Source organism: Salvelinus namaycush, chromosome 8, assembly GCF_016432855.1.
Source record: "Salvelinus namaycush isolate Seneca chromosome 8, SaNama_1.0, whole genome shotgun sequence".
Taxonomy (NCBI): Eukaryota; Metazoa; Chordata; class Actinopteri; order Salmoniformes; family Salmonidae; genus Salvelinus; species Salvelinus namaycush.
The window spans coordinates 31,123,955-31,148,631 of NC_052314.1; the positions used below are offsets into that span (position 1 = coordinate 31,123,955).

Genomic DNA, 24,677 nt, shown 5'->3' on the forward strand with positions numbered 1-24,677 from the left:
CGATAACTCAGCCTTGGATTTCATATACCACATGAACTTTTTACGCATTTAATTAATTTCATATGTAAACATAACTCATTAATATTCCCATTTAAATGTACAGTTTTTTGTATGATTTACTTATCAGCCATGAGACTGTTACATGTATTCATATGATCAAAAAAAGTTTATAAGACCAATCGATACATCAAATCTCTACACCTTTGCCCAAGACCAAGCATCCCTTTTGATCTTTAACTACACATATAATTTGTGGGAAATCATACCTAGTGAGAACTTGTGTTCCTTCCCCCTGATCCCTATACTAACCATAATGTAAACATCCAGCTGCAGCGCTGCTCAGTTTGGAGCCCCAGCCTGACTCTGAATCAGTTTTAATGTAGAATACCATCAGAGACCCAGATAGAGAGAGGGTGGGGGAGCACTGAGCAGAAAGAACTGCTTGGAAAAGGTTATGAAAGTACAATGACATAGCAGAGATTGAGAGAGTGGGGGGGAGCGAGAGAGAGGCTACGGTACAGCGAGGCGAAGGAAGGAAAAGTGAAGTGACACTTGAGCTAGTGGCTTGTTTTGGTTCTACAGATGGTTACTTAGAAACCTTAAGTAGATGTATGCTTCCTGCTTCTGGTTCAGAATGGATTGAGACTGGCAGATTGTGCAGCAGGCCTAGCTTGGTGCCAAATCTCCGCAGACTGGAGCACAGACCTAACCTACGCTAAATGCTGCTCAAATGACCATAAAATGTATGAATCATTGCACAGACCACAGATTCAGGTCATGCCAGTTGAATCTGTGTTACTTGAAGTAGGGCCCTGAAAGAGGCAGATGGTTTGGCAGTGGCACAGCCGGCTCTGGACTACACCTGGGTTCCAGGGTTCAATCCCTGGGCCGACCTCCACAACTCTTCATACTCCCCCTTTCTATGCAAAACATACAGTAAATCTATCCCAATAAATAATATTACTGATATCAAATCAAAATACTAAGCTTCTCTCTTCTACTTTGTTTTAGAGGTCATAGCGTACAGGATGAACAGACACGAAAGAAAAACAACCTACCATAGCCCGTCCCTGGTTGTTGTAGGGTCTCTTGGAGCAGAGAGACATTTCACAGTGCAGAAACAGCAACGATTCGTTGAAGGGTGAGTTGAAGGTGAAGCTGAACCTCTTCCTGTCGGTCTGGGAGTGGGGGATAGGGAGGTCTCTCTGAGGGTAGTACTTGACCGTGTCGTCCGTAGGGCAGATGTTCTCGATCAGGGTGTAGTAAGACGGGATGTTCGGGTTGGAGTTGGCAGAGATGAAACAGGTCTGGATCATGAACCCTAGCTCTGGGTCGACTTTGAAGGCTCCAATCTGAAGCACGGGAGAAAAGAGAAGGGGAAAAAATTGTCATTTTTTATAAAAACAATAAACTTAAGTCATACAAATGTTTTATCGTTTATAACGTGTAAGCAATGTGTGGAGGCTCAGGCTATATGATTGATATAGCCTCTAAAGGTATCCAATGATTTTATTGTTGAAACCTCTCATCGACGTCGTCAAGTTGACAAACTATCTGTTTCGGCCTGCAAAGTTTTGTGAAGAGCACCATCTTGGCATACGTCCGTACACTCTCTTGTCAGTCCAGGACCTGACAATTTGTTTTAACACAGAGAACAAGCAAAAGGAACACTATCAGAGTGTTATCTGGTCCAAGAATCACAAATCCTGAAGCGGATTTCAGTCCCTTCAAAACATTTTAAGAGGATCTCTCCGACGGCAGACCACAAGGCATTTCCATGAGTTATTATGCCTCTGCTGCTTTTTTGTCCTTTTTCTCTCTCACTGAAAACCTAAATGTGTTTTTCTGTTTTGTGTCGGTGCCATCACCATGCCAAGGTTGTCAAAAAGCTTGTCCAGTCAAAAGCACAGACATGCATGCACAGGCACACACACACGCCGCTTTCAAAATGACAGTTTTCATGGTCGACAGGGACTTAAACACAACAGCAGTTTCCTACACACCTTAGTTTGGGCCATAGTCTCAGGGACCAGGACAGGGCATGGCAGGTCTCATCCCAGTGTGAGAGGTGTGATGTGGGAGAGAGTGGGCTCAGTATGAATCTCTAGCTTTTCTTACACAACCTCCCTGTAGGACCTCTCTAGTAATAATTGTTCAGTACTATTTGCAAGTTGCATTCTGGACTTGCCAGACAGAATAAATAGAAGTGTCATATGTGCCAGGACACTGAGGGGAGGACAGAGCCCATGGCTGTGGGATAGTTAACAGCAGAAAGAGGAGATGTTAGCTTTATATTCTCCCGACCTAGACCAAATATCAACGGACCCTGTGGAAGCTAAAACATTCAAAGATGAAAGTGGACCCGACAGTCCAGACACAGAGTACACACAGAACAGTCCTCACTGTTGTTTTGACAGGCCTCATATCTAAGAGAGACAGAAACACGCACACACACACACAACTTGTGAAATCGCTCCGACAATTCAGGTCCTAACATCTGGATACCAGCCTACTAACTATCTTCATCTGAGCGAATCACAAACAGCCGAAAAATACAACAAACACAATGTATTACTTCAATATATTCCAAACGGTTACAGCCAGCCTGGTACAGTGCGTTTGTAGTAGTTCACTGCTCCATTTACCTCTACGAAGACCTGTTTATTTTTGGAAACGGTGTGGAAGGCCTGGGTTGACGGATAGCGGAAGAGTTGGGTGTTGTACAGCTCCATGTTGAACATCACGTCGGTTCTGACTGGTTCCTTAGCTACCGGGGCGAAGTGGGAAAACGATCCTGATGATCCTGATCCTCCTAGGGTGTTCTGGTTCTTTCTGTAGGTGCAGTTGAACTGGGGGAGGGGGACAGAGAAGGAGAGACAGCCAATCAAAACAGTTGAACTGGATGGAGAAGGAGAGACGAGCCAAACAAATAAATATGTAAATCGGTAGGAATTAAACAAATAGCCCAAGGCAGATAAGTCAAAGTTGAAGTTGAAGCCGGAATTGAGGATAGTAACTGCCGATCTGATGTTCAGAGGATAATTTTTTTTGCAAAAAAAAGTTAAATGGCAAAAAAATAACAAAAGATTAAATTGGGTCAGCGCACGCACGACGGCAGCCATATAGTACGGCGCCATCTATAAGATGGGAGTCAATTTATTTATGATTAGTGGTCTGGTCTTGACTCCCAGCTCTCCCAAACCCAGGCAGGCCCTGTCATGCAAAGCTGCACTCTTAATTCCTTTTTCATTTAGCCTCAATTTAACCAGAATAAACTCCCTTGAGGTTAAAAACCAACCTCTTTTTCGAGGGAGACCTAATGTTTAAAAAATAATAATAATTGAGAGAGTCATATAGCTAAATGTCTTACCAGAATGGATGACCTGTGTTCTGGTCCTGAGAGAGAGTGAGTCATATAGAATCAAAATATATTATAGATGTCTTACCCGAATGGAGGATCTGTGATCAGGATCCGTGGTGTGCTCCAGGAAAGCAGCCCTCTCCAGCCTCTCCAGCTCCTCTGCCTCCCCAGGGAAGGTCACGTCTCCGGACTCTAGATCCTCGTCATCTGGGGGACCACCACTCCCATCCTTAGGCTCAGCATGACTTATCAAGATCTGGATGTCAAGCACAGCGGAATTGAACACATCAGTGAACACAGTTCAGATATAGTATGCGTCCCAAATGGCACCCTAGCTATTCCCTTTATTGAACACTAACTTTGTCAGGGCTCTGGTAAAAAGCAGTGCACTATATAGGGAATAGGGAGCCATATGAGACACACCCCAGGACACTTTCCCAGTGATCGGCGCCAAACTATTTTCTAATAATTGTCTGTGTGTGAATGGTGTTGCTTCATTCAAGGGCCCAGGACACCAGTGACAGGGCTCTGATCTGAATCTAGCTGCCAAAACATTCTGCAACAGATGAGCTGGAATTAAAACGTGGGAACGTCCAGAGATTTCAACAGTCCAGAGCTCTCTCAGGCAGACCCCGTGAAGCATATTTCTCATTTTGTCAGTTTAAAGAAACATGGGAAGCCTGGTGTGTACTTCAGACATTTACAGGGTCAAAGGTGAGTTAGGGCTGGAGGACACGGGCTAAATTAGGTTAATTATTATCATTGCCATTTCATTTATTCCTGCTGGTGTGTAGATAAGTAATTAAAACACCTTATCGTAGGATGGGACAAACAAGGACCATACAAGGATATGGGGCTTTGATATATTGAGAAACAGATAAATGAAGATACATTTGTTTTGACCATAGGAGTCTGAGAACTTTGGGTGTGTGCCTGTTATTTCTAATCTGTATTTGGACACAAATGTGTTTTGTACTAAATTTGCTACGAAAATGATTTAATAGATGCGCGGAGAAGTGATTTATCGTTGCTTGTTAGTGAAAGCACATGTTGCATTCCATTTTAATGATAAACTCTGCTCAGAAAGGGTTTGACGGTAATACTGAACCTCATAACATTTTCATAGTGTTGTCTTAAATTTTTCCCTGGGTCCTTCTCCCATGCTTTGAACAGAGATAACTGATTATACCATTGTTCAGAGTAACAGGCTAGGATTGGGGGATACAGCACTCATAGGGCTGGTTTCCCGGACCCAGATTTATCCTAATTCTGGACTAAAAACTATTTTAAAATGGAGATATTCCATTGAACCTTCTTTTTCAGTCCAGGAGTAGGGTTATTTGGGTCCAGGTTGCTTAAATGTTCAGGCTTCACAAGACTTGGGAGTATGGTAACGCAAGACTAGCGTCTGGGAAACTGGCCCTCGATTCGTTTTTGTAGATGCTATAGCCATTGTGTGTGGTACTCACTGAGTTGATGTAGAGGACCATAGAGCTGGGGTGCATGGGGTACTTGGTGGTCTGACAGCCCTCCAATGGCGTCTCTAGGGTGTAGTGGGTGGAGTTAACCGTCGCTTTGCATTCTGGGTCTTGAAGAGTCAGGTTGGCATTACCATAACCACTGGCCTGAGGAAAGAGACACACGTAAGTAATATAAAGTCAATTAATAAAGCCTTAAACTGAAAGAAAAAAAAGTAAAGTCAATCAATAATCTATAATATTTGCAATAAAATAAAAATCATTATCAACAATCATCTCAATACTGTCAGAAGAGGTTGCTGAGACACAGTGTGGCACTATACTTCATTGGCATTAGACGTCACTATGCCACTATACAGCACAGACTACTTCTCGGTGTGATATTAAGTTCCCCGGAAGACATAAAAACCACAGGATGGTCCAACTCTAACCATAACTATCCCTAATTGCAGTGTGTGGCTTTTAATACACTGTGATGTGGTCTGTTGTGTTCTGCCTGCTTCACTGTAGGGCACGCATGCACACACACAACAGCACAACACAGTAGCACACACACAGTAACACACAGTAACACACACACACTTGTTGAAAATACACACAATTCATTCAACTCCATACCAGTCACTGTTACGTAAAGAGGAAGACTCAGAGATAAACCAAGCCTGTCCTCTATTGCAGACACAATTAGTCATAGTGATAAACCAGTTGGCTGTATATTACAGTACACTATCCATCCACTCACCTGCAGACTCTCTCGGTCGATGCTGACCACCATCCTGTTCTCCTCACACTGAACACTGAGCCCCACACTGAGGGTCCCCTGCTGCTCCTCAGGCTCCCCAACCTGCTCCCTTCCCAGCCAGGAACGGTCCTCCAGGGACAGGTAGGGCAGGCCATGCTCCTTCGGTGGGGGAAAGGGGAAGGGCAGGCCACCGGAGCGCGAGGCAGCACCCCCCGGGCCACCAGACAGGAGGGGGTTGGTGTCCCACAGGATAGACAGGTCTGGAAGGAACATGGCGTCCAGGGGATCTAGCACATCTGGAAGTCACAGAACACACACATTTTAGTCACAGAGACAAACACACAAATATGTGAGTACACTCACAGACTGGAAAGAAGGGAGAGACACAGACAGACAGAGAGACAGAGACAGAGAGACAGAGACAGAGAGAGGCCTCTGTTAAAGAGTCATCTGGTGGTTTTAGAGCCATGGAAATGGCACAGAGCAGAAACTGGCCCAAGTTTTGATGATATTGTCTTTTTAAGAACAGTTAAACTGTGATGGTCTGTGGTAGACATTCATTATTTAACAGTTAAATACATTATAACAATGTATGCTCATAAAAAATGTGTATAAATCAAAGCATAGCTAATTTATTTACATTGTAGATATTTTTATTTCATTGACTAAACCTAGGTCTGTTTGTCATACATGATCTACCGTATTAGTATAATTACAGTCAAGTACTGGAACACAATTCTGAGTCTAATGTAAATGGCCTGGCGTGTCTTACCTGGCTCCCTGAGCCTCAGGTTGAAGGTGTTAGCCACAGGGGTGTGGGTGTAGGAGGTGACCGGTCCATAGCTATGCTCCTCTGCCCACTTGATCAGGGCCTGAGAGCCAGATGGGAGGTGGTGCTTGGGGGTCTTAGACACCTCCATCAGCCTCTCTGTGTTGCGGCTCAGACTGATGGTATCTGACGTCTATTAGGGGAAAAAATAGGAATTAACAGGCTTAGTAGCCTATACTGTATGGAAATATTGGTAGAGGCAAAACTACCAGCAATTGATTTGATTCAAGGAGTTTTTAATCAGTTATCAACAAAGAAAAAACTGCTATGATTTCTTCTTCTGAGAAACAGAACATCACAACCATATAAACCATATCTTACACGGCAGCACACTCTCTGTCATGATAATTTTTTTACATTAACATTTTTGTCATTTAGCAAACACTTAGCGTTAAGTGCCTTGCTCAAGGGCACGTCGACAGATTTTTCACCTAGTCGGCTCGGGGATTCAAACCAGCGACCTTTTGGTTACTGGCCCAATGCTATTAACTGGTGATTAACCTGCTGTCATCAGTCTTTAATGTATTTTTTTATTTGACTTTTACCCCTTTTTCGTGGTATCCATTTGGTAGGTACAGTCTTGTCCCATCGCTGCAACTCCCCTACGGACTCGGGAGAGGCGAAGGTCGAGAGTCATGGGTTCTCCGAAACACGACCCTGCCAAGCCGTACTGCTTCTTGACACAGTGCTCGCTTAACCTGGAAGCCAGCCGCACCAACGTGTCGGAGGAAACACCGTCCAACTGACGACCGAAGTCTGCTTGCATGTGCCCGGCACGCCACAAGGAGTCGCTAGAGCACGATGAGACAAGGACGGCCGGCCAAACCGTCCCCTAACCCGGACAACGCTGGGCTAATTGTCCGCCGCCTCATGGGTCTCTCGGTCGCGGCCGGCTGTGACACAGCGTGGGATCGAACCCGAGTCTGTAGTGCCGCCTCAGCACGGCAATGCAGTGCCTTAGACCGCTGAGTCACTCGGGAGGCCCTTGCCGTCATCAGTCTTATACAAACCAAAGTGGGTGCTTTCTTCTTTTCTAGTTAGCAGCATTTACCAGTAATCTCTAGGTCTATGTTGGTTTCATTTCCTTTGTCTGACTGTATGAAATGGTAAAACTTCACTATAGAGCTTCAAAAGCCGGCATGACCACAACCCACAATGAAAGTGTGAGAATATAAATTTTACTCTCATATCTTGAAAGAATCAAAGTCAAAAGAGACATTTTAGGTCTCGGCATGAAAAGGCCCTGACCAATGTAGCAGTGGTGACGGGTCACACACACACGCACACGCACAAGCACCAAAAGCCTGATCAATGGTGGGACTAAGTCTAATGTGTCAGATTTCTACCAGAATTCCTCATTAGTTCCCCAGTGTTCCATGCTGTATAATGTGAGGAGGGCTAATCCCTTCCCAAAGACATTTCCCACAGATCCACTCTGTCCAAAACGGCATCATATTCCCTATTTAGTGACCTACTTTTCCCCAAGGCTCATAGGTCTCTGATGAGAAGTAGTGCAGTATATAAGTAGTAGGATGCCATTTTGGATGCAGCTCCCCTCTGTCCCCTGGAGCAGGAGCAGAGCTGTGGCCAATCCTCTGACAGTAGCTAGCAATGCTTTGATTTTACGAGGCTATCATATCACATACATAGCTGACATTCTCTGTTTTGAGATATTCACTCTGACACAGTGGCTGGTTCCCAAAGACAGATATTTATACTGAGACACACATGCATGCTCATGCAGGCAAGCACACCCACAATCACACTCACATGCACACACTCTCACACACACAGCATTAAGTAAGCATTTTGTCAATGAAACCCTTGCTATGATACTGGGCAGTTTCAGTTTACTTCGGTCCTAGATGGATTAATGGATTCTAAACCCAGAAATCAAAACCAGAAGTGAAAAACAAATCTGATCCATCATAACTGAACTCCTCCCAATGATTTATGCTGTTCTGAGTTCAGTACTGTACTCTATGTCTGGCCCTGGCCTGTAATTTCCTAGCCTGGTCCCAGATCTTTGTGCTGTCTTGCCAAATCCTATGGTCATTCATGGGCATGCCAAATGTCATGTCATGCCAACAGATATGGGACCAGGCTAGTACTTTCGCAGTACAGTAAACTGTAGGTCAACAGCACAGCACATCGCTGACATGTGTTCCCAGTTTCCAGTCCCCTACTCCCCCTCATGTTTCTCTTAGCGTAGCCCACTACTGTAGCCAACCGTAGCCCTGCTCTGCTGGTCTGATTGATTCAGTGACAGCTTAAAGGGCAGCTGTACAAACAGCCAGGCTGGCAGGCAGGCAGGCAGTGGATGGGGCTGAGCGTGGGTCTGCATCCCAAATGGAACCCTATTCCCTATGTAGTGCACTACTTTTGACCAAAAGTAATGCACTGGTCAAAAGTAGTGCACTGCATAAGGAATAGGATGCCATTTGGGATGCAGCCTGAACTGAGCTGGCTGACTGGGAGAAGTGCAGAGTCATGGACTGGCAGAGGCACACACACACAGCCTGCCTGCGTGAGGATCACTGTTACAGAGTGTGGAACCAACCCAGAGAAGCAGGTATCTAGAGCCCATAAGACAACACACCTCCACTGAGGTCAGCAGTTAGCATAGCATAGGGACCATGGACCAGAGCTACGCAGCACTCGTAGAGAAGATAGCACGAAGGTCAGGCCAGGTTGGTTTGGGCTAAATTGTGTCTATGTCACTTTTTTTTAAATAATAGGCAAAACACCTTTCATATCTACTAGGTATCTAATGGCTATGTGCCAAAGGTGTAAGAGCCATCTCTCATTATGACTTCGGATTAGAGGTCGACCGATTAATCGGAATGGCCGATTAATTAGGGCTGATATCAAGTTTTCATAACAATCGGATATCGGTATTTTTGGGCGCCGATTTGCCTTTTTTTTTTTTTTACACCTTTATTTAATCTTTATTTAACTAGGCAAGTCAGTTAAGAACACATTCTTATTTTCAATGACGGCCTAGGAACGTTCTGCCTCGTCTGTGTTTCGGAGGAGCAGACTGACAGGGGACCATGCAGACAAGCTCTGCTTTCTGCACTCTCCCTAAAACTTCTCAACTTAACTGGGAATATTGAAGACCCATGAAAGCTGGTGGTTAGTTTTAACATATGTTCTCATGTTATTTGAACTAAATTGATTTTATTTATGTATTATATTAAGTTAAAATAAAAGTGTTCATTGTTCATTCAGTATTGTTGCAATTGTCATTATTACAAAAATGTGTGTGTGTGTATGATATATATATATAAAAATATATGTATATATATTTCCCCCCCCTTTTTCCCCCCTTTTTATTATTATTATTATTTTTATAATCGGCCGATTAATCGGTATCTGCTTTTTTTTGTCTTCCAATAAATCGGTATCGGCGTTGAAAAATCATATTCGGTCGACCTCTACTTCGGATATTAGTAAATGGTCTATTTAGTTTAACATACATGTCTAGACTGATGTAAGTGGGAGGTAAACATGCAATGCCAGAGCAAATATGGCTATTGGATAATGTCCTACTGTTAACCTAAAACCAAATAAATCGCCCTTAGTGTAAGCCTTGTAAATTAGTGTATGTTTTTCAATGACTAGAACAGATTTAGTCAATTATTTTTTTGAAAGTGTATACACGACCACAGTGTTTGTGGGTGTCACTGTTAACAAGTATGACACAATATTTAAATTCTACAGACAGATAGCCAGTCACTGAGGTATTACACAGTATTTGGGCAGTGATTGTGTTGTCACTGTTTTTGCAGTGCAATCCACAGAGATGGGGAATAGGGTGCTATTTAGGATGCAAACAGGGCCTGCAGCCAGCAACGCTCATCATTCACATTACGATGGACGGCAAAGAGGTCAGGCTGTGGGAGGCTGTGAGCACAATGAAAATCCAGTTTGTGTGAACCTGGCCTATGAAAAAGTATCGCCTCCCCTCCTCCTCTCTTCCCCCTCTCCCCTCCTCATTCAATACGATGACAACCCTTGGAGCTGTCAGCATGATATTTCCCCTGCAGGCAGGCTGAAACCAGGTGCCACTTCAACACTCCTCGAATTGTGACAAATGTATTGGTCAGCAGCGAAAAGTGGTGACATGTCCGTCTGTCCGCTGTGCTTGTCTAGTCATGTGTTGTGACATGGATCCTCTGCCTGTCTCCCCAAATACCATTCGTGCCATTGTGATCAGTGGAGGCTGCTGAGGGGAGGACGGCTCATAATAATGTCTGGAACGGAGCCAATGGAATGGTACACCATGTGTTTGATGTACTTGATACCACTCGACTGATTCCACTCCAGCCATTACCACGAGTCCGTCCTCCCCAATTAAGGTGCCACCAACCTCCTCTGATTGTGATGCGTTACTGAGACAGTGAAAAAAGATCTTGGCAGTTAACATCTGAAAGTTGAACTTCTCAATTCGAAAAAGAAAACACTCAATAGCAGTCTTGCCACTTGGTTTGCTATAAACCTGAGGAATGGAGTCTTGGGTCTCTGGAGTTGGCCATTAAATAAAGTGCAACTACTGAAAAATGTTTTATTTAGGTCAAAGCAGCACCTTCCTATTATTCATGAGATGCACGTTTTGTCACTATTGCTTTGAACATGCGTTTTAGGACTGACACCCGACTGCGCATTGTCAATTGGAGCTGATGAAGATTTTAGCAAAATTGCATTACAGTGGCTGGGAAACACAAAAAAACATTTCAAAAGGAGGCAAATAATTAGTAGGAAAACCTTTTGTCATCATTGTGATGTCGTCAGATTGATCGTATTTCCAGGCCACTATCGTGACATTTAGACGTAACAGTCAATAGCCCCCGTTCAGAATGACTGGGCACAACTAGACTTTCGGGCACCACTATGGCAGAGAACAGCTTGAGAAAGTTCATAACAAATGGCATGAAGCGACCGAGTGAAGGAGGTGCACTCCATGAATAGAAGGGCTGTGTTTGTTACGTTCAGAGCGACGTTTTGAGTCACGCACCAACCAAGTCCAGTTTGCAGGTTACTGAAAATACAAGTATTTTTATTTAGAAACAAAATATTTCTCCGTAGCGTTCAGATTCAGTGTTACGTACCACCACGTCCAGTTTGCCGATGACGCTGTGAGCCTTGATGACCCAGTTGACAGACTTCTCACACTTCAGCAGCAGCACGACGTTACGTTTCAATGGAACATCTGCCTCCAGTGGTCTCAGATCCACAATCACATCCACCTGGAATGCACTGCTCAGGGAGGGAAATAGAGAGAGAAAGAGAAGGGAAAAGAAAGCCAGCCAGGAGAGAGCCATAAGTTTTGGAAGACCCAAAATACTCAGTATTTACATGCCTTCCCTCTGTCTGGCCAACTGATTAAGAAACTGGAAGTATTCCCAGAAAGAGGAAGACATGTGCGTAGCAGACCAGACCACATAGCAGCCGTATGGTGAAATACATCATGATTGCCATATTCCCTGTAATTTTGGGCTCTTAATGCGTATACAGAGTAATCACACTGCTGGGAGAGTGAGACCATCACCCGGCAGACTGGAAATACAGACTACAGTCCACGAGAATTTGCATCCCAAATGGTTGCCAACCTACACTATATACAGTGCATTCGGAAAGTATTCAGACCCCTTGACTTTTTCCTCATTTTGTTACGTTAGTCTTATTCTAAAATGGCTTAAATAAAACATTTTCCTTATCAATCTACACACAATACCCCATAATGATAAAGCAAAAACGGGTTTTTAGAATAATGTTTTTTTTGTTGCAAAAAAACTGAAATACCTTATTTACATAAGTATTCAGACCCTTTGCTATGAGACTCGAAATTGAGCTCAGGTGCATCCTGTTTCCATTGATCATCCTTGAGATGTTCGTACACCTTGATTGGAGTCCACCGGTGGTAAATTCAATAGATTGGATATGATTTGGAAAGGCACACACCTGTCTATATAAGGTCCCACAGTTGACAGTGCATGTCAAAGCAAAAACCAAGCCATCAGAACAAAGGAATTGTCCGTGTAGCTTTGAGACAGGATTGTGTCATGGCACAGTACTGGGGAAGGGTACCAAAAATGTTTGCAGGATTGAAGGTCCCCAAGAACACAGTGGCCTCCATCATTCTTACATGGAAGAAGTTTGGAACCACCAAGACTCTTCCTAGAGCTGGCCGCCAGGCCAAAAGCAGCAATCGGGGGAGAAGGGCCTTGGTCAAGGAGGTGACCAAGAACCCGATGGTCACTCAGAGTTCCTCTGTGAAGATGTGAGAACCTTCCAGAAAGACAACCATCTCTGCAGCACTCCACCAATCAGGCCTTTGTAGAGTGGCCAGACAGAAGCCACTCCTCAGTAAATGGCACCTAAAGGACTCTCAGACCATGAGAAACAAGATTCTCTGGTCTGATGAAACTAAGATTGAACTTTTTGGTCTGAATGCCAAATGTCACGTCTGGAGCAAACCTGACACCATCCCTACGGTGAAGCATGGTGGTAACAGCATCATACTGTAGGGATGTTTTTCAGCGATAGGGACTGGGAGAGGTGCCAGGATCGAGGGAAAGATGAACGGAGCAAGGTACAGAGAGATCCTTGATGAAAACCTGCTCCAGAGCACTCAGGACCTCAGACTCGGGTGAAGGTTCACTTTCTAACAGGACAACGACCCTAAGCACAAAGCCAAGACAAGGCAGGAGTGGCTTTGGGACAAGTCTCTGAATGTCCTTGTGTGGCCAGCCAGAGCCCGTTCTAACATTTCTAGAGACCTGAAAGTAGCTGTGCAGCAACGCTCCCCATCCAACCTGACAGAGCTTGAGAGGATCTGCAGAGAAGAATGAGAGAAACTCCCCAAATATAGGTGTGCCAAGCTTGTAGCGTCATACCCAAGAAGACTCGAGGCTGTAATTGCTGACAAAGGTGTTTCAACAAAGTACTGAGTAAAGGGTCTGAATACTTACAGTGGCAAGAAAAAGTATGTGAACCCTTTGGAATTACCTGGATTTCTGCATAAATTGGTCATCAAATTAGACAAACAGTGTGTTTAAACTAATAACACACAAATGATTGTATTTCTCTTGTCTATATTGAATACATCACTTAAACATTCACAGTGTAGGATGGCATAAGTATGTGAATCCCTAGGTGAATGACTTCTCCAAAAGCTAATTGGAGTCAGGGGTCAGCTAACCTGGAGTCCAATCAATGAGAAGAGATTGGAGATGTTGGTTAGAGCTGCCTTGCCCTATAAAAAACACTCACAGAATTTGAGTTTGCTATTCACAAGAAGCATTGCCTGATGTGAACCATGCCTCGAACAAATGAGATCTCAGAAGACCTAAGATTAAGAATTGTTGACTTGCATAAAGCTGGAAATGGTTACAAAATCATATTTAAAAGCCTTTATGTTCATCAGTCCACTTTAAGACAAATTGTCTATAAATGGAGAAAGTTCAGCACTGTTGCTACTCTCCCTAGGAGTGGCCGTCCTGCAAAGATGACTGCAAGAGCACAGCGCAGAATGATCAATGAGGTTAAGAAGAATCCTAGAGTGTCAGCTAAAGACATACAGAAATCTCTGGAGCATGCTAACATCTCTGTTGATGAGTCTACGATACGTAAAACACTAAACAAGAATGGTGTTCATGGGCGGACTCCACGGAACAAGCCACTGCTGTCCAAAAAAACATTGCTGCACATCTGAAGTTTGAAAAACTGGACCTGGATGTTCCACAGCGCTATTGGAAAAATATTCTGTGGACAGATGAAACTACAGTTGAGTTGTTTGGAAGGAACACACAACACTATGTGTGCAGAAAAAAAGGCACAGCACACCAACATCAAAACCTCATCCCAACTGTAAAGTATGGTGGAGGGAGCATCATGTTTTGGGGCTGCTTTGCTGCCGCAGGGCCTGGACAGCATGCTATCATCAACGGGGAAATTAAGTTTATCAAGTTTATCAAGACATTTTGCAGGAGAATGTTAGGCTATCTGTCCACCAATTGAAGCTCAACAGAAGTTGGGTGATGCAACAGGATAACAACACAAAACACAGAAGTAAATCAACAACAGAGTGGCTTCAACAGAAGGAAATACACCTTCTGGGGTGGCCCAGTCAGAGTCCTGACCTCAACCCTATTGAGATGCTGTGGCATGACCTCAAGAGAGCAGTTCACCAGACATCCCAAGAATATTGCTGAACTGAAACAGTTTTGTAAAGAGGAATGGTTCAAAATTCCTCCTGACCGTTGTTCAGGTCTGATCCGCAACTACAGAAAATGTTTGGTTGAGGTTATTGCTGCCAAAGGAGGGCCAACCAGTTATTAAATCCAAGGGTTCACATACTTTTCCCACCCTGCACTGTGAATGTTTACACGGTGTGTTCAATAAAGACATGAAAACGTATTATTGTTTGTGTGTTATTAGTATAAGCAGACTGTGTTTGTCTATTGTTGTGACCTAGATGAAGATTCAGGTCAAATTTTATGACCAATTTATGCAGAAATACAGGTATTCCCAAAGGGTTCACATACTTTTTCTTGCCACTGTATGTAAATGCGATATTTACTTCTCTTTTTTTTGCAAACATAAAAAAACTGTTTTGCTTTGACATTATGGGGTATTGTGTGTAGATTGATGAGGGAAAAAACGATTTAATCAATTATATAATAAGGCTGTAACTTTGAAAAAGTCAAAGTGTCTTAAAACTTTCCGAATGCTCTGTTTACAAAAATATGTGGACATGCCTTCAAATGAGTGGATTCGGCTATTTCAGCCACACCTGTTGCTGACAGGTGTATAAAATCAAGCACGCAGCCATGTAATTTCCATAGACAAACATTGGCAGTAGAATGGCCTTACTGAAGAGCTCAGTGACTTTCAATGTGGCACCGTCATAGGATGCCACCTTTCCAAAAAGTGTGTTTGTCAAATTTCTGACCTGTTACGGTCAACTGTAAGTGCTGTTATTGTGAAGTGGAAACGTCTAGGAGCAACAACGGCTCAGTCGCAAAGTAGTACACAAAAGCTCACAGAATGGGACCGCCACATGCTGAAGCACGTAACGCTTAAAAATCCTCTGTCCTCACTTGCAACACTCACTACCGAGTTCCAAACTGTCTCTGGAAGCAACTTGAGGACAATAACTGTTCGTCATGAGCTTCGTGAAATGAGTTTCCACGGCCGAGCAAGCCTAAGATCACCATGCGCAATGGCAAGTGCGCAGGGTGATCTTCAATGCATACTGTGAAGTTTGGTGGAGGAGGAATAAATGGTCTGTGGCTGATTTTCATGGTTCGGGCTAGGCAACTTGACATTCTAGACAAGTCTGTGCTTCCAACTTTGTGGCAACAGTTTCGGGAAGGCCCTTTCCTGTTTCAGCATGACAATGCCCCTGTGTATAAAGCGAGGTCCATACAGAAATGGTGTGTCGAGATCGGTGTGGAAGAACTTGACTGGTAGGCACAGAGCCCTGACTTCAACCCCATTGAACACCTTTGGGATGAATTGGAACGCAGACTGCAAACCTGGCGTAATCGTCCAACATCAGTGCCCGACCTCACTAATGCCCTTGTGGCTGAATGGAAGCAAGTCCCCACAGCACTGTGTCATCTAGTGGAAAGCCTTCCCAGAAGAGTGGAGGCTGTTATAGCAGCAACGGGGGCACCAACTCCATATTAATGCCCATGATTTTGGAATGAGATGTTTGACGAGCATGAACTTTTGTTCATGTAGTGTATCGCAGAGTCTAGTTTGCATGACTTTTGACCAGGGTCCATAGACCTCTGATCAAAAGTAGTGCCCTTGGCAATGGGATACCATTTGGGAGGCACCCTCAGACTGAGTCTGAGAGAGCGCTCAACAAAACCTCAAAAGGTCAATATTATCCTACTCTTCCTTGCTATCCAACACAGACTACCAGTGAGACTAGAGAGAAACCATCCTCTTGTAACAGGGAAATTACACTGAATTCACTAAGGTTTATATTTAGAGTTAGTGTAATCAACACAATGTGTAGCATATTGACATAAAGGGCCAGTTTACCAGAGACAGATTAAGCCCACTGCTGGACTAAAAGCATGCTCAATAGAGAATCTCCATTGGAAGTGTTCTTTGGTCCAGAACTAGGCTTAATCTGTGTCCAGGAACCCAGCCTAAACTGGACAAATGTGCGCTTTATTTGGGTTGGACTATGTTTTGGTACTGGTGGTGGACTACAGTTCTGGTTGTGTTTTGGTTATGTTATGTTTATGTTATGGTTGTGTTGGTTTACAGTACTGACCTGCTGGAGTTGGGTGCTTGCAGCTCAATGATGTGGACCTCTTGGTCCTGGTCTGGTCCAGACAGGACACAGCCTGTAGAGGCCTGGGGCTCCACGTAGCCAGCTAGGTAGTTCAGAGAGAGGAACTTGTTGTCGATCTTACAGGTATCTGAGAACACTGGGTCTGGAAGACGAAAGAAGAGAGTGGTTAGATGAGACGAGATTATGACTCAATGTATAATTCGAACACTGGATGTGATGTGATTATACTTGATTAATCCTCAAGAGCAAGACGTTCCGATGGAGGCAGTCAAGGTTAATACGCAAACTTAATATACTGAAGTGATACTGGCAAGTGCAGTGTGCAAGTTTTTATTTTCTTTCAAGATTCATCCTCATGAGGAAATGGGTGAGGTATTTAGGTATTTACATTACTGTTCAGCCAACGTTTTGAGATATCTGAACACTTTGGGGTTGCTGGTAAAAGACAGGGACATACAGACAGATTTTGCATTGAACACTATGATTCATGTTTCTGTGGAAATGAAAAGACATGTTGAACAATAGCCGTCATAAACACGTCCAATCAGTCATTCCTGTCAGGTTTCCCACCATTCTAACTTACTACCATTTATTTACTCAAATATTATTATTCTCCATCCAACTGTCCAGGCATGCAATCCTCTTCTCAGTCTTTTACAAAACATGAAAAGTTAAGCCCAGATGCTTCCTTATTTGGCAAACAAGGTCTTGGACAATATAAACTAAAGAGGTTGGAACCTTCCTCCCTAGACCCACTCGTGCCCCCCTCTTGCGTGTTTTAAGTACCTGGTAGGACACAAAGCGGAAATCTGTCCAGCCTCATGAAAAAGTACCAGAGAGAGAGATGGGGGGGAGCCGGACTGAGGTAAACATGGCACGTTGGGCCTTCGCCAAGCCACAGTGTCTAATGACAGAGAGAGCGGCTGAATAGATGACTGCTTCAAGGCTAAGCAACCACTCACTCTCTGTTTTCCTCCAAAGTGATTGATTACATGGAGAGAACAGTACATACCCCGGCTGTAATGTGTAATGGAGCCATGACTCCACTCCTGGCAGTCACAGTGATATTGTCATGCAGTTGAAAGATAGTCGTTAAAAATGAGGTGCCCTATCTATCTGGATGTTGACGTAGGATAAGGTGGGACGTGCTGTCGGTTCGGTTTACAAAGGACCAGTGGGGAGTGATGAAGTGAAGGAAAGAGTGAAGCATGGCTTCAATGGATCAATCACACAACATCCGTGGAGGAAAGCCCTCAACTTCAAACAGCCTTAGTCCCTGCTACAGTAACTCTACTGCCTGGTGGAGAGGAGACACCTCTGACAGTTTGTTTCCACTCACAGCTCACAGTTGTCAAGGAACAGTTGACATTTGCTCTACCCATTGATGCCTTCCAGTTTAGTTTACTACAAACTCTGCTTCTCAGAAGTGGTCTTCTTACAGACAAGTTAAGGAACAAGGCCCTTATCATCTTGTTTATTTGCAGCTCAAGGGGTTAAAGCTAGAATCTTTAGTAGAAAAAATAACAAAGCGATTCTCCATCCCTGTTTAGTTAAAAAGCGGAGGGATGGGCCCGGAGAAATGTAACCACGCTCAAATTCATAGACAGACCTATGGATGGACTGACCATCCGTGATATCAAAAGTATCATTTTAAACATGTTTTGAGGCGATGAAGTGTTTGTTTATATTTATATTGTTTACAAACAGAGTAAAACAAGCTTATATTTTGGGTTCTGATGGGGTATGAAAGTTTAACTAAGCTCATGAGGCATTTCTAAGTTATAGTCTTCAAGAATCAATGGGTATATATATATTTATAATTCCAAAAATGGATGTAGCAACTAAGGATGCTAGTTTTAAGGAGGAAAGAATACCATAAATGGATCCCTCTCGTGTGTTGGACCAAAACTGCTTGGAGACTTGAAACAGTCCCTGTAAAAAATAACAATATATACAGGGGGGTGCCGGTACAGAGTCAGTGTGCGGGGGCACCGGTTAGTTGAGGTAGTATGTCCATGTAGGTATAGTTAATTAAAGTGACTATGCATAGATGACAACAGAGGGTGGCAGTGGTGTGGAGATGGGGGGGGGGGGGGGGGGGGGGGGTAATGTGAATTGTCTGGGTAGCCATTTGTCTAGATGTTCAAGAGTCTTATGGCTTGGGAGTAGAAGTGGTTTAGAAGCCTCTTGGACCTAGACTTGGCCCTCCGGTACCGCTAGGGTGGCTGGAGTCGTTGACAATTCCCAGGGCCTTCCTCTGACACCGCCTGGTATAGAGGTCCTGGATGGCAGGAAGCTTGGCCCCATTGATGTACTGGGCCGTTCGCACTACCCTCTGTAGTGCCTTGCGGTCGGAGGCCGAGCAGTTGCCATACCAGGAAGTGATGCAACCAGTCAGGATGCTCTTGATGGTGAAGCTGTAGAACATTTTGAGGATCTAAGGACCCATGCCAAATCTTTTCAGTCTCCTGAGGGGGGAATAGGTTTTGTCGTACCCTCTTCCCGACTGTCATGGTGTGCTTGGACCATGTTAGTTTTTTGGTGATGTGGACACCAAGGAACTTGAAGCTCTCAACCTGCTCCACTGCAGCCCCGTCAATGAGGATGGGGGCGTGTTCGGTCCTCTTTTTCCTGTAGTCCACAATCATCTCCTTTGTCTTGATCACGTTGAGGGAGAGGTTGTTGTCCTGGCACCACACGGCCAGGTCTCTGACCTCCTCCCTATAGGCTGTCTTGTTGTTGTCGTGCAGTCATGAGTGAAATGGGAGTACAGGAGGCGGCTGAGCAAGCACCCCTGAGGGGCCCCTGTGTTGAGGATCAGCGTGGCGGATGTGTTGCTACCTACCCTCACCACCTGGGGGTGGCCCGTCAGGAAGTTCAGGATCCAGTTGCAGAGGGAGGTGTTTAGTCCCAGGGTCCTTAGCTTATTGATGAGCTTTGAGGGCACTATGGTGTTGAACGCTGAGCTGTAGTCAATGAATAGCATTACCATCATAGGTGTTCCTTCAGTCCAGGTGGGAAAGGGCAGTGTGGAGTACAATAGAGACTGCATCATCTGTGGATCTGATGGGGAGATATGCAAATTGGAGTGGGTCTAGGGTTTATGGGATTATGGTGTTGATGTGAGCCATGACCAGCCATTCAAAGTACTTCATGGCTACAGATGTTAGTGCTACAGGTCAGTAGTCATTTATGCAGGTTACCTTAGGGTTCTTGGGCACAGGCACTATGGTGGTCTGCTTAAAACATGTTGGTATTACAGACTCGGACAGGAAGAGGTTGAAAATGTCAGTGAAGACACTTGCTAGTTGGTCAGCGCATGCTCGCAATACACGTCCTTGTACTCCGTCTGGCCCTCCGGCCTTGTGAATGTTGACCTGTCTAAAGGTCTTAGTCACATCGGCTGCGGAGAGCGTGATCACACTCTTCCGGTACAGGCTGGTGCTCTCATGCATGTTTCAGTGTTATTTGCCTCGAAGCAAGCATAGAAGTAGTTTAGCTCGTCCGGTAGGCTCATGTCACTGGGCAGCTCTTGGCTCTGCTTCCCTTTGTAGTCTGTAATGGTTTGCAGGCCCTGCCACATCCGACGAGCGTCAGAGTCAGTGTAATTTTCGATTTTAGGCGATTTTAGTCCTGTATTGACGCTTTGCCTGTTTGATGGTTCATCGGAGGGCATGGCGGGATTTCTTATAAGCTTTCTGGATAGATTCCTGCTCCTTGAAAGCGGCAGCTCTAGCCTGTAGCTCAGTGCGGTAGCTGCCTGTAATCCATGGTTTCTGGTTGGGGTATGTACGTACGGTCACTGTGGGTACGACGTCATCGATGCACTTATTGATGAAGCCAATGACAGATGTGGTGTACTCCTCAATGATATTGGAGGAATCCCGGAACGTATTCCAGTCTGTGCTAGCAAAACAATCCTGTAGCTTAGCATCTGCTTCATCTGACCACTTTTTTATTGATCTAGTCACTGGTGCTTCCTGCTTTAATTTTTGCCTGTAAGCAGGAATCAGGAGGATATAATTATGGTCAGATTTGCCAAATGGAGGGCAAGGGACAGCTTTGTAAGCATCTGTGTATGCTTTGTATGCATGTGTGGAGTATAGGTGGTCCAGAGTTCTTTTCCCTCTGGTTGCACATTTAACATGTTGATAGAAATGAGGTAAAACTGATTTAAGTTTCCCTGCATTAAAGTCCCTGGCTACTAGGAGCGCCACCTCCTTTGTTAGTGTTATCTTGTTTGCTTTTGGCAGAATACAGCTTATTCAATGCTATCTTGGTACCCGCCTCTGACTGTGGTGGTATGTAAACAGCTACAAAAAATATAGATGAGAACTCTCTCGGTAGGTAATGTGGTCTGCAGCTTATCATGAGAAACTCTACCTCAGGTGAGCAATGGCTCGGGACTTTCTTAGATATCGTGCACCAGCTGCTGTTTACAAAAATACATAGACCGCCGCCCCTTGTCTTACTTGTTTTATCCTGCCGGTACATCGTATAACCAGCCAGCTGTATGTTGATATTGCAGTCGTTCAGCCAGGACTCCGTGAAGCATAGGATGTTACAGTTTTTAATGTCCTGTTGGTAGTTTAATCTTCCCAATAACTTGTCTATTTTATTGTCCAAAGACTGCATGTTTGCTAGCAGAACTGAGGGAGTGGGGGTTTATTCAATCGCCGCCTACTCCTCAGAAGGCAGCCCGCCCTCCGGCCTTTCGTTCTCCGCCTCCTCTTCACACAGATCACTGGGGTTGGGGCCTGTTCCCGAGGGAGCCGTATATCCTCCGCCTCGGGCTCGTCAGAGTCATAAAATAATAATAAGGACTCTGGTAGCCCGTGGTGAGTAATCACAGTCCTGATGTCTAGAAATTATTTTAGGTAAAAAGAGACAGTAGCGGCAACATTATGTACAAAAATAGTAACAAAAAAATAAGTTACAAACAACGCAGATAAACGAACAAAAAAACTTCTGCTCCGGCGCCATTTTACAGCTAGCAATCAGAGCAGTGATTCTTCTCACAAACCTACTACAAGGACACACACCCTCTCACAAACCTACTACGAAGACACAGACCCTCTCACAAACCTACTACGAAGACACAGACCCTCTCACAAACCTACTCTGCATTTCCATCAGTCACTTCCTCCTCACTCCACTGACTCTGGGCTCACAGTCAATGAAGAAAAGTGACAAGCAAGGAACGCAAATGGCCAGATTACAAAAGAAAGAAAAAGTCCTTTCCTCCCGGCCAAGTCTATTTGCTTTTTAAATGGAACTGAAAGCTGGCCAGTGGAACCGAGACACAGAAAGAGTGTTAGCTCTGCTTCTCTGGGATTGTTTTATTTCTCTAGGGTCCAGTAACTCCCAGGACTGTCAATGGCCTCCATTTAGAGGCAATTACTGCATGGGAACCACTTGATTAAGGTTTAGTGGGGAAGAAAAGGCCTGTCACGAGGCAGAGAAAATATACTGTTAGTGAAGGTAGGTGTAAATGTCTCCCTAGGCATTCGAAACGGAAATGTGGCACTACCTTAGGACTGAGGCAATGTTTCTAACCTGCCTCTCAGAGTGAAACACACCTTCTCCGACTTTGATGTAGGCTTCCACTTGGAACCAATAGTTATCCTACAGAAGGGGCAGCCAAAGAACCCTTTATGGTTATAGGTAGCACCTTCCTCTAAGAGCGTCCTTTAGAGAAATATTTCTAACTTCCCTTTGAAAGTAAAACACACCTTCTCCCACTTTAATGTAGATGTCCAGGGCGATCTTGAGTTCGGAGAAGGAGGTGACGGCTCTGTACTTCTTGGTGGCCCAGTTGAGGAGATGGTCGTTGCCATGGGGAAGCACCTCCTTCTGAACCTGACAGTGGAGGGAGAAGTTCCCTGGAGGTAAGTAGACATCAGATCCCTCAGATACCTGGAGGAAGGAGAGATACCACAACGATACAGACAGTCAGCCAGAAAGACACTATGGCTTTACAGACAGACATACACAGTTCATCAATAGTCATACCCCTGAGACATGGCTGTAGTGTGTTAGGAGTCATAGGAGCCTACAGCCATGTTTCAGCATTAAACGACACACAGAGAAGTTGACATCTGAGCTCTCTGATACCTGGAGGGTGGAGAGACACAATGATGTTACAGATAGACACTGTACATCAGGAGACATAGCCCCTAAAACGGCTTATGTCTGTAGACGGCTATGGCATTGGGTGTACTAAGACGCATAGTTATAATAGCCTACAGCCATTTCTCAGGGCCATAGGAGCCACAGAGGGACATCACTTTGCCTGTGAGGAAAAGAGCTGGAGGCAGGGGTTCCACAGAATGACTGTGATACAGTAGGTTTCTGTATGACACTAGGGGCTGGTTTCCTAGCCACAGATCAAGCCTAGTCCTGGACTAAAGAGCAAGATCAATGGAGAATCGAAAAGTATTTTTAGTCTAGAACTATGCTTAAACTGTGTTTGGTAAACTTGTCCTAAGAGACTAGCTCTAGCATTATGGACCTGGTGTGACAGTAACTCAGAGAGAGAGACCATAGGAACAATAATACGGAGTGGGGATTTACAGGATTTGTAGTCTAGAGACCAATAAGCATTGATTTAATGGTCGACTCAGCGAAATGACAGATATTGAGATGAGCACTATGCGGCTCACTTTCTGCACCTACGTCATATCGCTGAATCTACCTTTAATATCAGTGGGTCAGATTTTTTTTTTTAGATTCCAATTTACATCAGACAACTCTGGATTACTTTCAGCAGTCTCTATTTCAGATACTGAAGGAAATACATGTATAGAGTTACTGAGAATATAAAATGGTAAAGCTAAAAAAAGTTGTGGATCAGACCTGTGACGTGATTTACTGTTAAGAAGCTGTGTTTTCTATTGGCCTCATGAAGTTAGTTTTCAAGACTTCCACTCACAAGGACTTCTTTGTTGATACAGATATATATGCCCATAAAATCCAATGCTCTATTGACATGCTCATCCACTTTATGGGAAAATAAGAAATTCAAGACAATAAAAGTCAAGGCCTTCCTCGAGGCAAACAGAAAAAGGCGAAGAGAAGACTTTTGCAAATCCAAACCTTCCATCTAAACTTTGCCAAAAGACATCTTTGACACTCCATCCCCGATCGTTATTTCAAGGCCTCTCGAAACGTGCGCTCTGTATTTTTACACATGGTCTCCTTACACAATAAGATGCATGGTATCTACTGATTACGTAATGTCATTGTGCGTCATCACTAGTGTGCAGGGATTTCTCAAAATGGCTGCATACAGCTGGAGAGGTATGGCGCTGTCTGTCATGAACATAGCCAGCAGACACACATATGATGGCATATGTTCACGCTACTTTGTCTTTGTCATAGGAAACACAACTGCAAGACACACGTGTCTGTGTATGTGTGCTCACACACACACACTAACAAATAAATCAGAGGCACAAAGAAATAGACAAATTTTAGCAATGCAGTTTGTTTGGAGTTAGCATTATAATCTAAAAGTAAATCATTTTGCCATATGAGAGCGGGATAAATTGCATCCAGATGTGATACAGAGGGACGTAGCCTAAGCCTAGGTAGGCAAAAAGCTGCGAGACCGCAAAACCCAGCTGTGATGCGCAGAGTGACAAAAAATGAGCGTAAAATGTGTGCGGAGCCCTGAGCCCACAATGAAGTGCTGATTTGTCTTCTGGCAGGGAGGGATGGAAGGAGGGAGGGATGGAGGGAAAGAGAGAAACTTGGCTGAGCTTGGCGTGTGTGCATGCATGCGTGTGAAGAGAGAGAGCGAGAGAGTGAGAGGGAGACCACCCCTTTGGCTCTTAACGGACCTCAACCCATATGCTTCATTTCAGAGAGATAAACATTCACATGTGCTGAAAAAAACTACTGACTGTAGTACAACTGTGAGCAGAGCTGAGTATTCCAGGCCAGCCAGG

At 44.4% G+C, this 24,677-nt stretch overlaps 1 protein-coding gene across 1 annotated transcript in view; it reads right to left on the bottom strand.

Annotated features, from left to right (window-relative positions):
- Positions 1–24,677, bottom strand: part of LOC120052611 (transforming growth factor beta receptor type 3-like) — a 132,149-nt gene that overhangs the window by 24,251 nt on the left and 83,221 nt on the right. Inside the window, exons 5-13 of the mRNA XM_038999622.1 lie at positions 22,461–22,644; positions 16,708–16,870; positions 11,522–11,669; positions 6,354–6,543; positions 5,582–5,877; positions 4,831–4,986; positions 3,447–3,617; positions 2,646–2,849; positions 1,059–1,352 (exon numbers count right to left, since the gene is read on the bottom strand). Of these exons, the coding sequence (XP_038855550.1) occupies positions 1,059–1,352; positions 2,646–2,849; positions 3,447–3,617; positions 4,831–4,986; positions 5,582–5,877; positions 6,354–6,543; positions 11,522–11,669; positions 16,708–16,870; positions 22,461–22,644 (1,806 nt within the window). The remainder of the gene's footprint in view (positions 1–1,058; positions 1,353–2,645; positions 2,850–3,446; positions 3,618–4,830; positions 4,987–5,581; positions 5,878–6,353; positions 6,544–11,521; positions 11,670–16,707; positions 16,871–22,460; positions 22,645–24,677) is intronic.